General features: G+C 40.3%; 1 protein-coding gene across 5 annotated transcripts in view; it reads right to left on the minus strand.

The window, feature by feature from the left end:
* Nucleotides 1-16,563, minus strand: part of LNX2 (ligand of numb-protein X 2) — an 86,518-nt gene that overhangs the window by 16,429 nt on the left and 53,526 nt on the right. For all 5 annotated transcript variants that reach the window (XM_068526434.1, XM_068526431.1, XM_068526430.1 and 2 more), the window contains exons 3-7: nucleotides 16,029-16,255; nucleotides 14,672-14,871; nucleotides 9,539-9,907; nucleotides 6,008-6,145; nucleotides 2,344-2,521 (exon numbers count right to left, since the gene is read on the minus strand). In XM_068526434.1, coding sequence (XP_068382535.1) covers nucleotides 2,344-2,521; nucleotides 6,008-6,145; nucleotides 9,539-9,907; nucleotides 14,672-14,871; nucleotides 16,029-16,255 — 1,112 coding nt within the window. The remainder of the gene's footprint in view (nucleotides 1-2,343; nucleotides 2,522-6,007; nucleotides 6,146-9,538; nucleotides 9,908-14,671; nucleotides 14,872-16,028; nucleotides 16,256-16,563) is intronic.

Raw genomic sequence — 16,563 nt, forward strand, 5'->3', positions numbered from 1 at the left:
TTGATTACTGTAGCAGTGTAGTATAGTTTGAGGTCAGGGAGCCTGTTTCCTCCAGCTCCATTTTTCTTTCTCAAGATTGCTTTAGCTATTCGGGGCATTTTGTGTTTTCATACAAATTTTAAAATTTACTGTTCTGTGAAAAATGCCATTGGTAATCTGATAGGAATTGCACTGAATCTGCTGATTGCCTTGGGTAGTACAGTCATTTTGACAATATTGATTCTTCCAATCCAAGAACATGGTATATCTTTCCATCTGTCTCATCCTTGATTTCTTTCATATCTTTCCATCTGTCTCATCCTTGATTTCTTTCATCAGTGTCTTATTATAGTTTTCAGAGTACAGGTCTTTTGCCTCCTTAGGTAGGTTTATTCTTGGGTAAGTTTATTCTTTTTGATGCAATGGCAATTGGGATTGTTTCCTTAATACTCTTTTTGATCTTTCATTGTTAGTGTATAGAAATGCAACAGATTTCTGTGTATTAATTTTGTATGCTGCTACTTTATCGAATTCATTGGTGAGCTGTAGTAGTTTTCTGGTAGCGTGTTTAGGATTTTCTGTATATAGTGTCATGTCATCTGCAAACAATGAGTTTCACTTCTTTTCCAATTTGGATTCCTTTTATTTCCTTTTCTCCTCTCGATTGCTGTGGCTAGGACTTTCAAAACTATGTTGAATAAAAGTGGCGAGAGTGGACGTCCTTGTCTTGTTCCTGATCTTAGAGGAAATGCTTTCAGCTTTTCACCATTGAGTATGATGTTAGCTGTGGGTTTGTCATATATGGCCTTTATGATGTTGAGGTAGGTTCCCTCCATGCCCACTTTCTGGCGATTTTTTATCATAAATGGATGTTGAATTCTGTCAAAAGCTTTTTCTGCATCTATTGAGATGATCATATGGTTTTTATCCTTCAATTTGTTAACGTGGTGTATCACACTGATTGATTTGTGGATATTGAAAAATCCTTCCACCCCCTGGGATAAATCCCACTTGATCATGGTGTATGATCCTTTTATTGTACTGTTGGATTCAGTTTGCTAGTATTTTGTTGAGGATTTTTGAGTCTATGTTCATCATCAGTGATATTGGCCTGTAATTTTCCTTTTTTGTGGTATCTTTGTCTGATTTTGGTATCAGGGTGATGGTGGCTTCATGGAATGAGTTTGGAAGTGCTCCTCCTTCTGCAGTTTTTTGTAATAGTTTTGGAAGGATAGGTGTTAACTCTTCTCTAAATGTTTGATAGAATGCTCCTATGAAGCCATCTGGTCCTGGACTTTTGTTTATTGGGAGTTTTTTTAATGACAGATACAATTTCAGTACTTGTAATTCATCGGTTCATATTTCTTATATCTTCCTGGTTCAGTCTTGGGAGAGTGCACCTTTCCTAAGAATTTGTCCATTTCTTCTAGCTTGTCCCTTATTGCCATAGAGTTGCTTGTAGTAGTCTCTATGGTCCTTTATATTTCTGTTGCGTTGGTTGTAGCTGCTCCTTTTTTCATTTCTAATTTTATTGATTTAGGCCCTCTCCCTTTTTTTTCTCGAGTCTGGCTAAAGGTTTATCAATTTTGTTCATCTTTTCAAAGAACCAGCTTTTAGTTTCATTGATCGTTTCTGTTGTTTTTATTGCTTGTGTTTTTGGTGTCATATCTATGATAACCATTGATTAATCTGTTGCATAATCCAAGGCCATGAGGGTTTACACTTGATTTTCTTCTAAAAGTTTTAGCTCTTACATTTAGGTCTTGGATCAGTCAATTTTTGTGTATGGTGTGAGGCAGGGCTCCAACTTCATTTTTGGAGAAACAGCTTTCAAGACTCACTTTTCCATATGAACAAACCAAGTGTACGGAGAATGCTATTTACCACTACCACCCCCACCCATACAGATTATATAGTATCAATCAATGGGGGCTGTGAAATTGTGAATGAATTAATCCCTAAAAACCACTCCTTTTTATTAAGTTTGTCTCTGCTCCACCTCTTCTGTGATCCTCCTCCCACCTAGACACCTTTTTACTAGGCAACAAGTGTATTTCAGTGAGATGCTCCTTCAAAGTATCTGGTCTACCATAATGCTGGAAGCATAAATCTCTTAGAGGGTCTTTTCCAACATAAAATAATCCAACAGAGTAACTGTTAGATTATTAAGCTTCAGCAATTTCCCTTTACGTTAGGCATTTTTCTAACCTTATAGAGAGGCTTTATGCTTCCAGTATGTACAAGACATTTTAAAGGATTTTAAAAAGCCATGTTTAATAGAAAACTTTATAGACATTCTTTACTCTTAAAAATGTTAAGTTGACTTCTGGAGATTTGGTGAAACTGTACAAGATCCTAGCTTACCTCTCTTGATTCTGCCATCACGTGCAAGGCAGCCATGAGGTGGCACACTGGTCACAAAGATGGGCAGTTCCCCACTTTTACTTCCTCGGCCCCCAGCTACTGTCATTCCAAGGGACTCGTGTGGTTCCTTCTTTACAGTAATGTGTTTTTCTTGGCATGTAACACACTGGGCAAGATCCTGAACATGAGAGGAAAAATTTATTGGGTAATGAATAATATATATAGTTGAAGGAATGACAGCTAAAGTCAAAACATAACGTGGCAATTATAAAGTCATTAAAAAAAAAATCACTATAGAACTGAAAGCAATACACAGTTCTTCAGAGGCACATGAGCCCTGTGGATCACAATGGCAAACTTTGGACTACTGTATTTTCACAGGACTATATATGGAACGGAAAAACTCAGGACTGTTGACGTAGGGGAAGTCAAAGTAAGATAAGCATATGATTTGTATAATTACCTTCAGCTCCCAGATATGATCAGTTCTAAAAAAGTAAATAATGCATTTGAATTTTAAGATTCTGAAGAGAAGCCAATTAATTTTACTTCCATTTTTCTCCTATATTCTTTGAGAGGAAAGTTGACATAGTGTAAAAGTGTGGATTTTACTAACTGCCAGAAAAAAGCTACAGAGCTGTCTTCTGATTCTGACTAACAAGGGTTATCAGAGCACTCAATCATGAAGCAGGTGCAAATCTACCTTCCAAATTTGTGAAAAGCTAAAAGGATATGAAATAATTGAATTTTTGAAGTTAATAACAGGGAAATCAATCCCCAACAAACTATATTCTCAGGGAAAAGCTATTTTTATTGACATTTGTTACTGTTACCTATTACTGAGATACTCCTGGAAGTAAGAAAAGGAGAATCTAAAATACCACTTTTCTTTTGAATTAGCATTCAGTAAAATCAAGGTGTACATATGCAATACGAATATTAAAATAACATTTATCGAAGGCTTAACTATGTGCAGAAAAGCTCACAGCTTTACATGCCTCATTTCATTAATCTTCACAGTGGTCCTGAAAAGTAAGTACTATTATTGGCCCCATTTTATGGATGGAGAAACAACTTAGAGAGGTCATGTAGCTTGCCCCAAATCATACAACTGTAAGTTCCTGCATAGGGATTTGAGCAGATGCAAATATATAAACATATGCTTTGCATACGTGCACATAATATGTATACACATTGTGTTTCTATGTACCCACACCACATGATTACTGTCCTGTTAAATGTAACAGTGGAAGCTAATGTCTCAAAAGGTTTCCAACATTTATCAACTCTGAGAAAATACAGATAATAATTAACATTATTAACAATATCAACAATAGAAATATGAGTTACATTTACAGAATTATAACATTCCTTTAGTGACATTATTTGAAAGTGTTGACAAATCTGTGAATCAGGCCCTGGAACTGCAGGCCCATCTCCCTTTCTCTGGTCCTGGAATCCATGTACTCTTGAAATTTTATTAAGGGAACTACCTGCAATAACAGCCAAGTGTTCCTAGAAAACGTTATGACCTAGTAGAAAACCTGGAAATGTCTTAAGGCAGTCTCCTGTTTAAAGGTATAAAATCTATCTTAGTATCCTTCAAAATTGGGCAAAACCCACTTTATTATGAAGACAACTCATGTAAACTCAGTCTTGAGTATATTTATAAGCACTTTTGGCTCGCAAGTATTTAATCAATTAAAGGTGGTTCTTTTATTCCTCTAGATGGCTCAGATATATATACATTTTTTTTTTCCCTCAGGAACCAAACCAAACTTCAAAGATTATACTCAGAATACTTCAAGGAAAGTTCTAAATCATACAAATGTTTATCTAAGCAGCTACTTAAGAGGCCTAGTAGCAGGCTAATTGTATACTGCAATTTTTAATGATGATTATAATCATCTGAATAGGTTTTCTTGTGAATCTATGTTTATTTTCCCTAGGAGACCCTTATTTTTCTAAATCAGGATTTTATATAACAAATGCAGTATATTAGTAGCAAACAGCTAACACTTAAAAGTACATTACACGTGGCTGTTCTAACCAATAACAGTTGCAGAGTACACAGAATGAGAATAAATTCAGCATTACTATTTAAAACGTTGTCACAGAAAACTAAAGACAATAAGAGTTAGCAGCAGAGTTGAGAGAAAAAAATGTGCCCCAAACAAATAAGCAGAGTTCTCTATATGAATGTTGGAATGACTAAGTAGTTTTAAAAATTGTCTTAAAATCATGTCATAGACACTCGTATCTCAAATTATTGTAAAGTTCCATGACATAAAAGGTTCAATAATCAATTTTTGCCTTATATTGTAATTTTAGGAATATATATGTAATGCATAAAGTAAGGACAAGCCATATGAAACTATTCAAAACTCTAAAACAATAACTCCTTTTTCATAGTCATCGTCATGAAGGCAATATTATAGGTTTCCTTCATACATTTCAGTTTCAGTTCAGAAATGAGAACAAGTCTGTGGTTACAATTTCTTAAAAGTATTAACTAAACCAAAGACCAGTGACAAGTCTGTACTTGAGCTCAGAAAACCAGATAAACCTGATGGGCCAAAAGTACTTGTGCCTTTAAGGGATGCTTTCTTAGGGTACCTGTGACATTCCAAAGGTTAAGTATTCTCTCAAATACTGTACTTACATTAAGAAGTCATTTTAGCACACAGGGAACTTCCTGTGGTTTTAAGCAGACCAACAGATGTTTTTGTTTAGTAATTTGTAATTTTACTTAGAGTGACTTTGGAAGCTCATATTTAGCTTATATTTTCACACAGTTGAGTAAACATCATTTAAAAAAATCCCAGCCTGGGACTTCCTTGGCAGTCCAGTGGTTAAGACTCTGTGCTTCCACTGCAGGGGGCACGGGTTTGATCCCACATGCTCAGCCGAAAAACAAGGGGGAAAAAAATAAAAAAATAAAAAATCCCAGCCTACCAGAAAGTGAATTCAAATGAAGGAAACAATATCAAGAATGAACTACCCAAAAAAAAAAAAATAAAATAAACTACCACCCTTTTTAAATTTCTGCAACTAAAGTGAGACAGTATCAAGATTCTCAGCACAGGTAAATGACCTTGGTATATATTATAAAACCGGTGAAATATTGAAGAAGCAGGGAAAAACCTCAACATACAAGAATTTTAAAAGATTTAGGGCAGTCTTCCTATACTATTCATATAACAAAAAAAAATATGCTATACATGTAGCTATCGAAATTTATGAGTTATATGTTTAATATGCACATATCTAACTCTGTTGTAGGCAAGCTACCCAGTTGCTAAGTACAGGCTCTCAATCACTGTCTTCACTATGCTTTTTCAATTACACAACCAACTGTCACATTTAAATGAGTAAGCCAAGATAAACCCCACTTTCAAGCAGAACTAAAACCGGAGATTTTTTTCTGGACAATCAAACATTTCTCATCAATCACCTGGCAGAGGGTCCTTCCCCACCAAGAAGCTCTACTGGCTGAGGGACTGAGACAATGCAGTCACTCTCCAAGGCAGCAAAACACATTGCGCATCCCGAACACCTACGTGCACCTTCTCAACAGAGTTAACAGCCCTCATAAATCTTACCAGCTTGTAACGATCATCCTTTGAGGGTGGATGAATCAAGAACCACAAACAAGGCACCTTACCTTATGTGAGCTGGGTCTGTTGTAAGGCAGCGGCTGTGCGTGGTGCTGGCTGCTCTGAGTTCCTACTTCTCGGACAGCGTTTCCAGGCTGGGGTTTCCCTGGTCTAGCAATTGTTAAATTCACCGTCTCTCCACTAGCCTGGAGAAAACACACAGACACGACTGCCAGTCATTAACGATGCTTCTCATTTCACAAAGCACAGGCACTCCTCCTCACCGAACCAGTGCCTTGCTTGGGGGGGGGAACCACAGGCACCCGGTGGTCGGAGAAGGGAGCTCGTCTTGTGAGCTCATGTTTTCAGACGTCTGCAGCTGAGACGCACGTGCACGGCTCTTGGACAGACTCTCCCCAGGCCCGCCTCCACAACAACCCAGGCAAAGCAAACTGCCCGTGTTCTTCTCTCCCCATGATTTCCTGAAGGGTTAACTTTCTTCTGCTACTTCTCTGCCCCTTCAAGGTTGGCCCTGGCGTTGTGAGGGAGAGAGCAAAGGAAAGAATACTATAGGAAGAACTGATTCGAAACCTGATTAAAATCCACTGTGACTTTAAAAGTAAATTCCATGGTGGCTATTTTGGAAGTAATAATCAGTGAAACTATACACAGCTTTGTTTCTGTTTGCTGTAAGTTTGAGTCAAAAATAGGACATCAGCTTAAATAATCCTGGAAAGAATGATTCTAGAGATCCTGTGTAAGATTGTATTTATATAAATATATATAGTGTGTGTATTGCACAGACACCTGTGTTACGTTAATTATCTTAGAGGTTTGTGACTATCATTTTAAATTTAGAGGCCCATTATCTATATCCGTACATATTTTAAACGTAGATGTACATCTACTTTTAAAAGTTATTTTATCTTTGCTTTTAAAGTACAGGCCTGATATATTTGAGGGTGACTCTTGGTCATGACCACAATTCCCAATTGCATTATTACTCCTATGGGAAATTATGATGGCCTGCTTTCAAGGAATTGTGGTGGAAAGTGGGGACCTCCCCCGTGATTATAGTCAGTAATGTTAAGAAATCACTATTTTCAGTTCTTTCCCCAAGTATTGAGATAAATTGACATACATCACTGTATTATTTTTAGTTTTTCAACTGGAGAATAAGTGTTAATTTTTATGTCCATCTAAAAAACATTTGCTTATTCAACTAAATTTCAAACAAGTTCCTCAAAATAACTGAAAGAAAAACACTTAATAGGTGGCCAGATTCCCAAAGCACAGAGTCTGGGTACTTGATCTAAGGGGTAAATACAAAAGTAGAATCCTGATGTTGAAAATTCTGACACTTCACATCATGCGATTGCGTGGTGTGAAGTGGTGAGACGCTCCATCTGTGACTTTACTTCAATGTACAGAATTAGTTTCATTACTGCTTACTACCTCATAACCACCAAATCCTGTAATTAGTATTTCAACGTTTACCGGAAAACCCCTGCTTATGCAAAACCTATTATTAATAGAAACAAATCCTTGATCTTTCTAGATTTTTTGAGAGACAAAATTCTGTGCCTGTGATGGAAGTGGGCATTTAGGACCTAAATGATGGACCAACATTTGGGTTTAGGCTGACTTTAAACAGAATGCACGTCTAATATGTCAGGGTTTCAAACACAGCAAAAAAAGTTCTGTTGAATTCAAGATTTTTAAAAATGTAAGATATTCAAATAACAATACCCTTAAGTCATAGTTGAGTGGTACACTCTGGTACTGGGAGTATAAATTGGTATGATCTGATCTTTCTGGAGGGAAGTTTAGCAAAATGTCTTAAAATGAAAACAAAACATGAAAGTCTGTCCATAGGGGAACACTGAGTGAATCAGCTAGTAAAGATCATGATGGGGTTCTACACTTACTTTCATGGTAAGAAGTTCACAACACACTGCTGACAGAAAAAGTTGCAAACTCAGAATTTACAAGATAAGCACGTGTGTAAGTACTGTGTAAATCTGTATCTGTCTGTGGACATACACACTCAAAAGTTCGTAAGGATGTCCTCCAAACACTTAACGTTGATATAGCTTGGGGTGTTTAGACTGAATTTAACTTCTTTATTTTCAGTATTTTATCTTCAGTGTACTCCTTTTTAGACATGGAATACGTGTTATTTTTATAATCCTCAATAAGACTATTCATTTTTTTTTTCAAAAAGAAGTTGAGCAACTTGAGTTTTCTATAGTCTGGGAAAAATCACAGCACAAAATATGATGCAACTATTTGCATTATAAAAATCCAAATAAAATATATTATGAAAAATCTACCTGTGTAACTATATTTTCTACATTTTGGTTAGAAATTTAGTAAGGACCATCTGTTTAGGAATTAGCGTACTTTAACACTGCCTGAAATATATACAGGCAATATATTTCTCTCTTCCTTTCCATGTTACTGATCGGACTTCTCACTTCAGAAAGTCCACTCGACTCGCCTATTTCTCTTAACAAATCCCCAAAATGGATTAACTTTCTTCTTCTCCCCCCGCCCCAAGATGAAGTTGTTCTCAGCAGTGCAGCAGCTGGCGTGATCCACAGGTAAAGCTCCTGGTGCCCCGAATGGTGCCTCTGATTTGAGGGAATTTCAAGGCATTCAATTTTTTTAAGAGTCAAGTCTATGAAGTAAGACCAATACCTGAACCACCTCTCAATGCAATATGGCTGTGAGTGTGTGTGTGTGTTTCCTTAAGGCTATATTGAACCAAAAAGTGGGAGAAAAGGGAGTAGGTTAAAGGGGAGTGAGACTTGGGTTTTCTTAGTGTTAAAATCTCATTGTTATTTGATTCTATGTATATATATACCTATTTTGTGACTATCAACTGACCTTAATTCCAAAAGTTCGGTTATATTAACTAATGCTTGGTTTCCACTGGTAGCGTGTGTTGTGCTCACTTAAACACTCCCATTTTGCTTCGCCCTCCTACAAGGCTGCAGGAGACAGCCACGTTAAATGCCACGGCACGCTGCAGAGCCTGAAGATCTTCTCGGACGGTTTTTAATGTATCTGCTTTGATGCTCTTACTGAAAACGTGTTTCTTCTCTAATCATGACTACCTCCAGAGATACTGTGAGGACAATGTTATGTGTTTGAAATGCTCTGAATTCCTTTACAAAAAAAAAAAAAAAAAGCACTATAGAGATAAGTTGCTCTGAATAAAAAGTGATTTTCCCCCTCGTTTTTATGGATTGTGCAGTAAAGGTGAGAGGTGAGTGAAGAGACCAGGTGACCACAGCTCCTTGGGGTCTCACCTTCTCCCTTGTGAAGTGTGGACACTGCCGTCTGCCACGTGAAACTGCGGGGCCTTTCTTCCAGAAACAGCCCGCCTAGAAGTTCATGGGTGTGCAGACCAGAAGGGAGTCACCTGGGCTGAGGTTAGACTGGTGTGGACTGTGCAGAATTTAGGTAGCTGTGCTTGACTGTCCAGCGAAGTCTCAAGCACCCCCCTGGATCCCTGTGTTGCCTGCTAGTGAGAACCAAGGCTGAGCGACGGCAGGGAGGCTGAGGGTCTGGAGTGGGCGCAAGGTGGGGCTCACCTGGATGATCTGGGCGGCCAGCTCGGGCGTCCCGTGCTTCAGGTCGTGGCCGTTGATGGCCAGCACCCGGTCGTTGCCGCTCAGCCTGCCGTCCTGCGCCGCCAGCCCCCCTTCCAGCAGGTCGAGGACGAAGACGCCCGGCTCGTCGGTCCTGCGGACGAGTTTGATGCCGAGCTGTTCAGCAGAGTCCCGTTTGTGAAGAACCACCTGGAAGACCTCTTCCCGGGGCGAGCCGCCCTCGGGGCGGTTGTGGGCGCGGCTGCCGAAGCGTCTCTCGCGGAGCACGGTGAGGTGCAGCGTGCTGCAGGGCTGTGACAGCACGGCGCGGGCGTGGTTGTGGGACACGCTGCTGATGTTGTGGTGGTTGACCTGGAAAAAAGGGTGATGACCGAAGTGTGACCATCTTTCATCTTCCCAACTTGTAGCAATGTTCATGTAACGGTTCTGAAGGAAAGTGACGTTGTGAAAATGATACACAATCATTACTTACAAAGACAAGCACTCCAAAGGCATTTTAAAATGTACAGAGTTCCTAAAATTAACTTACAGTGACTAGCATTAACTAGAGAATAGTCATCAAGATCACAGGCTTTAATGATAGTCTTGAATGAGGGTCCTTGGTTCTGCCCTGTAACTGGATAACCTCGGGCAAATTACAGAACTTGTTTCCTCACCTGTAAAACGTGTTTACCATCCACTTCATAGGGTCAGGAAGTGCACAACTAGACAACATCAGATATGGCAAGTGCTCATGAAAGACTAGTTCTTGTGGAACAGAAACTGAAGTTCTACTGGATTACAAATTTACTTTTCCAAAATGAAATACATTTAAGCTAGAGAAAATAAACTGAGTTTTATTTTAAGGAAAGTGGTGCATCTCAAGTATACAGCCTTATTTTAGATGAGTGACTTTTACTTTAAAGAAAAGCCGATAATCATAATTCCACTCTAATCCTCTGGCACACAAGTGTAACATATATCGTATAAAATAAGCATAATTTAATACAGAACATTTACTTATTAAACTTTATAACCTTGAAATAAGTACAGTGACTGATCCTTGGACCTGTAACATCACTGACAAAATATACCCACCTTCAGTTATTTACCTAGTTAGAGGAAGAGATTAGCACAGTTCTTAGTATTTATCACAGTGAGAGTTCCTCTGAATCAGCCTGAGGTGAAAGTGAGGGGGAACCAGCGCTCTGAACATCGGTTATGTGACAGGCTCTGGGTGAGGTGTGATCACCTAAACTCCTTAAATTTTTTTCACATGAAATCTACGTGAAGCAAGACCTCCCCCCTTTCTGTTAATCTAGGGTTGATAGTTTTGAACACTGTTAACTTGAATTTTGTTGATTTTGGCCTGTTGGCATCTTTAAGAATTCAGTCATCAAATTCATAGATGTCATACACAAAGTTGCTATTCTCCCAAGTCTGCAACATCTGTGCATTTGGTAGCCATCCAAGCCCTCAATAAAAACACTGAATACGGGCTCAAGTAGAGAATTAAGGCAGTTTCTAAAAAAACTAGCCTGACATGAATCCATTAATCAAAAACCATCATTTCTGGCTACTCAGCTAAGAGCTACCTATCTCTAGGCTCACAGTTTTCCTTATATTCAGGTATATCACAAATGACTTTACGAAATATCTGGCTGAAATCCGGCCATAGCCGTGTGCAAGCATGCAGCCTCACAGTATCCTTGTGAAGTAGGTGTGGAATATCCCACAGCTGGAAGAAGATTTTTTCCTTCATGAATGTGTAGTGGCTGGCAAAATGCAGAGAAAGCAGAGACCAGATAAAATACCGTCTCCAGGCTTCGTAAAAATAGCACCAGCAATAGTAAACTCTACCACTTTGGCTAAATGTGTTTTGTACCAATGCAGTCAACACATGGCTGGAATTATTTTCCTTCAAAACTGAACATGCCTCAATCATTGATGATAGATCAGACTGAAAATACCCATTCTTCATAATGCTTTAAAAGTTATATTATCTTTAATAGTGACACTGATGTAATTTATAACAATATTTTTTTTCTTCAAACTGTTCAAAAGGCTGCATCACAAAAGGCCTTGAAGGTTATATGGGTCTCCTCTTCAAAGAGGCTATTTAGTAGAATAAGGGGTGTGTGTGTGTGTGTGTGTGTGTGTGTGTGTGTTAGAATAAGGGTGTGTGTGTGTGTGTGTGTGTGTTTTTTTAATGCGGGAAAACCAAAGCTACACCCCGTCACTGCATATAGTTTGCTAAAATAAAAGCACAGGCAGCTTGGCAGCTCTTTGCTCTATAATAAACCATCTTGACCACTCTTGGGGATTTTCAGATTGGCTCGCTGTGTTATTTATGTATCTTATACAGAGTTGGGCCAGGTAGTAAACCAGGTAGTAAGAAAAATTCCAAGCAGCCTTCTTTCCCAGTGTTTACTTTCGAATGACCATAAATACTCCACATTTGGGCAAGGGGTGTGGCTTTACTTACTGGCTCCAGCATACCAGTCAGAAACTGAGCAGAAGTTAGGGCCCACAATAGGAGAGATCCTTTTGAATCCATTAACCAGGTTATGTGTTCTTACTTTTCTTAATCAATTTGAATCATTAAACTGGACTTATTAAGATGATCATTACTAGAGATATTAATATGTGTGCCTCCATAAACAATAATAGTGCCTTGGAATTTCTACAATGTAAATTTACAGCTATGAGTTAATTTCCAAAAATGTAGTCAGTAATTTCAGATAACTATAATTTTGAGTTGTAAGGATTCAGTTATGTTACTAAACACAATTCTCTAAAATAGAAGAGTAAAAGGCCCGCTGCTGAAATATATTAGCAAATAAAGCCTGAAAAACTATTTAACCTCAATGGTATTCAAAGAAATGCAGATAAAAACAAAGCATTTGTTTTTACCTTTAGAATTTAGAAAAAGAATGAGTAATATATACAAATGTTAATACCCAATGCTGGTACATCACTGGTAGCAAAAAAGAAAACACAAAAATGAATGTACACTTATTAATAGGCTGGAAGTCGGAGAAAATGGGAGAGAGAAAGAATGCTGTGTGAGCTGCAGACGGGAGCATGTGGGCTCTCCTGATCTGGACCGCCCGGGTGTCAAAATGCCAGGGCAGCCAGCAGACTCAGACTGCGAGCTGGGAAGTCAGGAACACAGGGGAGGTTTTGCCAGCCTGGTGCAGCTAGAGTGCTAATGTCATAAAATGACAGCAACTACAGCATACAGTAAATAGCTATCTTTTACTAGTAAACCCAGTGAAGAGCTAGCTACGGTCTGAGCAGGAAGCTGATTTTATATAAGCAGGGGACTGGTTACGCTTCCTGTACCCCCTATTTCTTAGTATTTAGTAAGAAACAAAACACTGCTAGAAAGTTCAGTCTGTGTCAGCCTTGCTAAGGGCAATGAAGGAAGGGTTTGGGGCCCGAGTGTGTTAAAGTGGGAATAACACACTGTGAGGGGCAGCATGCAAGTGGGAGTGGAAAAATTCCCAGAGGGTCCAAGTTTTGTTTTAATAAAGGAGATGGCTATGCCTGACAGGATGTTATATCCAAGTCCACTCTTTTACTGATTCAGCAAGTATTTCCTGTGCTTATGACACGCACAGCACTATGAGAAATCTGTATCACAACTGGTACCGTTAGGGTGGCTGCAATCACCATAGAAAGCCAAGCCCATTTAAATAGTTCACTGTGATTATACACCAAGAGATGAAGAGTAAAGCAGTGAATGTTGTCAGTAATTCAAGTAAGGAGAGGTCAGAACGGGCGAGAAGGGCTGAGCAAGGCTTTAAGGATGAAGGTGGACAAGCCAGCACGATGGGACAGGCTGGAATTGGGAGTGAGGTGGCAGCAAGAAGAGCGCCATGTCTGGCTTTTCCACTGGATTATAAATTCCACGAGGACTGGGGGAGTACCTTGCTCTTAGCTGTCTGTATTCTCAGTGGCTAGTACAGTGCCTAGAACATTACAGCTGCTATGCGTGAAGCAAAAAGGAAGGGTTACGATGAAGATGACAGGCTGTGCAAGAGACCACAGAGGACCGTGAATATTAATCAGTCTGGGTGTGACGCTCTAATCACATTTTCCCAAGGAGAGCAGAGTTACAGATATATGAACCTGGCAGTGATTTTGTCGGATTGAAGAGTGGAGAGCTGGGCGGCAGGGACGTCTGGTGGGGGTGTGTACAGAGTTAGACACAGCAGTGGGGGCCTGGACTGAAGAGGGAGCAGGGAAAGGGGGAGTGAGGGGTGGGTGTCAACACATCACGGTGAGGACCACACAACGAAGGAGGGAGGAGTCCTGGAGCTTGGGTTCCTAGAAGATAGTTTTCCTTCTTATGAATATTTCTTCTCTCTCCTTCTGGAGGTTATTATTTCTTTTAGCTTCAACTATCATCTACACTTGTATGACTCAAATACCCAGGCCAGTAGCCGCAGAACTCCCATCCCATACAGAAGAATCCTCCCCTCCCCCTCCCCTCAGTCCCATGTGCCCTCTAAGAAAACAACACCTTGTCCCAAGCTAGTTCTTTTTGGGGAATAGCAATTTTTTTCTTAAATATCATCTTCTGACAGAGAAGGTGAGGGTGGCACCAAGGGTTAATGAGTGGAGTGCACTAGGGAGCCGACAAGAGACGGCTATCGTTTCTGAATTCCAGCTTCATTCAATCCCATGGTATAAACTGTAACTAACCAGCGCTGCACGTTCTGTCTTTTCCAGATGGTAGTAATCAGTGTAGTAGAGGAAGATAAACTAGACAATGCAGGTGATGGGTGGATGAGAAAACTGGGCTTGGGATAGGAGGATGTCAGCATGGGTGGGATGGCCCCGAACTAGCCAGCCCTGCAGACCAGGCCGGGAAGAGCCCAGCTGGCCGCAAGGGCCCAAGCACTGCAAGCAGAGTCACATGCGGGATTGGAAATGAAGTAGGGAGAAAAAATACATTCCGCGTACATGGGCAACAGGAGAAATTACAGATAAATTCTGACTTGTTTTGCATATAACGACAGTAAATCTAACCTATATACAACTCAAGTTCCACAGTACCACAGCGTTCTGTATTAAACTTATGAATAAGAACAAAAGAACGCAAGTTAACACAGTAATTAAAACAGATACCTGAAGAATCTGGTCTCCAGCAAGGAGTCTCCCATCTCTGGCGATGATCCCATCCCGATAGACTTCCTGGATAACAATGTTAATCAGTGGCGTTTCATTGCCACCCACAATGCTAATTCCTAGCTGAATATAAGGATTAGACCGGTGAATTTCAATTGTGGTGATTTCGCCTTCTGGTAAGCTAAGTGGCTGCTGTGTGGCTGCCAAGTTAGAAATGAGAGAGAGAAATAGACGGAAAGAGAAACAGTTTATATTTTGGTTATCATCTTCAGGTAAATAAGTCATCTTACATTAGTAGATGGCAAAGAACTATGCAATACCGCTGGATAAGGAAAGCAGAATGACAAAAAATATCTGTTAAGATTATCTAAACATTTCTTCTCCCAAAGGTGATCAGTGAATTATCACAAATAGCCGCTACGTATCAGATCACGAGGGGGCGACACAGTGATCTGATGAAGCAATATTAAGAGAACGTCATCTCGACCTAACTGACGAGAGAAGGTTTGGTCGGTGGAACACGTGTAAATAATGCAAAGCAGCATAAAGACGACTCTGTGGCATGTGATCACCACGGGGTGAGAGAGGAGTCACAAAGGCTCTAAGAAGGGGTGGCTCTTGGAAAAGGGATATGGCTGGGGCAGGGAAAATTTGAATTTGTAGTAAAATTTGGAATTTGTTCAAGAAAAGTATATTTAAAAATAAATACCTAGGGCCAACCATCAAGACGTGCCCAAGATCCACGACTACAGGCCTTCTGTTCACTCCTAGTGGCTGTACAGTCAGATTCGTGGCGGCCACCAGAGCAGAGCAATAGTCACAGGCGTGGCCGTGGGGTCAGATATACACCCAGCCCTTCCCTGGCGGCACAAGCTGACCAATTCGTCCCTCAAGATTCAGGCCTCTCCTGTCACAAACCACCTCACAGCACCGTCAGCGGCATTTAGTCAGCTAACGGATGGGAAGGGTCTGGCACACGCGTGACACAGGCAGCACTTAATTTGCGGTATTATTTTTGTTGCTCTTGATGTTGTTGTTTTCTTAGTCAAGAAGCAACAAGCGTTTGCACACAAACACCCAGTAAGAAGCAGGTCAACAACCAGTGAATCATGGACGAAACAGGAGAGGGAGGGAAGGGTCACCTTCCTCAGAGTAAGTTCCAAGCTCTGCTTCTAAACTGCAAACTGTCAGACTTGTGCACTTAAAAGGGTGAGTTATGTGCTATGTGGATTATATCTCAAAATTAATTTTTTAAAGAGGAAAGAAAACGCATGTTGGGAGAGCAGCAGGGAGCGGTGGGGAGGAAGGCAACGCCCGGTTTGAGAAGAGGCGAGGAACACAGGCGGCGGACACGTACTGTCCCCGGCGGGGCTCTCCTCGAAGACGGGGTTGTCCAGGCCAGGCTCCTCCGTCCAGGCGGGAAGGGACGCCGATGTCAGGGTCGGCCCTGAACAGTCCGCTTCGGGTGATAAAGTAGCTGGAAGATCTATGACCGTGGTTCCATTTTCATTCTCGATCTCCGTCTGAGTTTTACTAGTTTTCCGTCTCTCCAGGGCAACTCTCTGATGAGAAGCTCCAGGGCATCTAGAAAGAGAGCATCAGGTGGTTTCCAGATGATTTGAAAGGAAAAAAAAGTGATTAACAGTTTGTACCACAACAAAACAATGGCAATGGCTTCTATGCAAAAAGCACCTAGAAGTACCCACAAGCATTTCCACTAAAACGAAGTTCTTACCACTCCACGGAGCAAATTTAAAACAAGGCATTTGCATAAACATGTACTCAGGAACCTATTAGTACCAGAAATACATACACAGTGTAGTACACCAGTACAGATCCCCCTGCACTGTGAGAATCATCCTGAGGTTCTGATTTCATAACCCCTTTTACAG

Source organism: Eschrichtius robustus, chromosome 18, assembly GCF_028021215.1.
Source record: "Eschrichtius robustus isolate mEscRob2 chromosome 18, mEscRob2.pri, whole genome shotgun sequence".
Classification (NCBI taxonomy): domain Eukaryota; kingdom Metazoa; phylum Chordata; class Mammalia; order Artiodactyla; family Eschrichtiidae; genus Eschrichtius; species Eschrichtius robustus.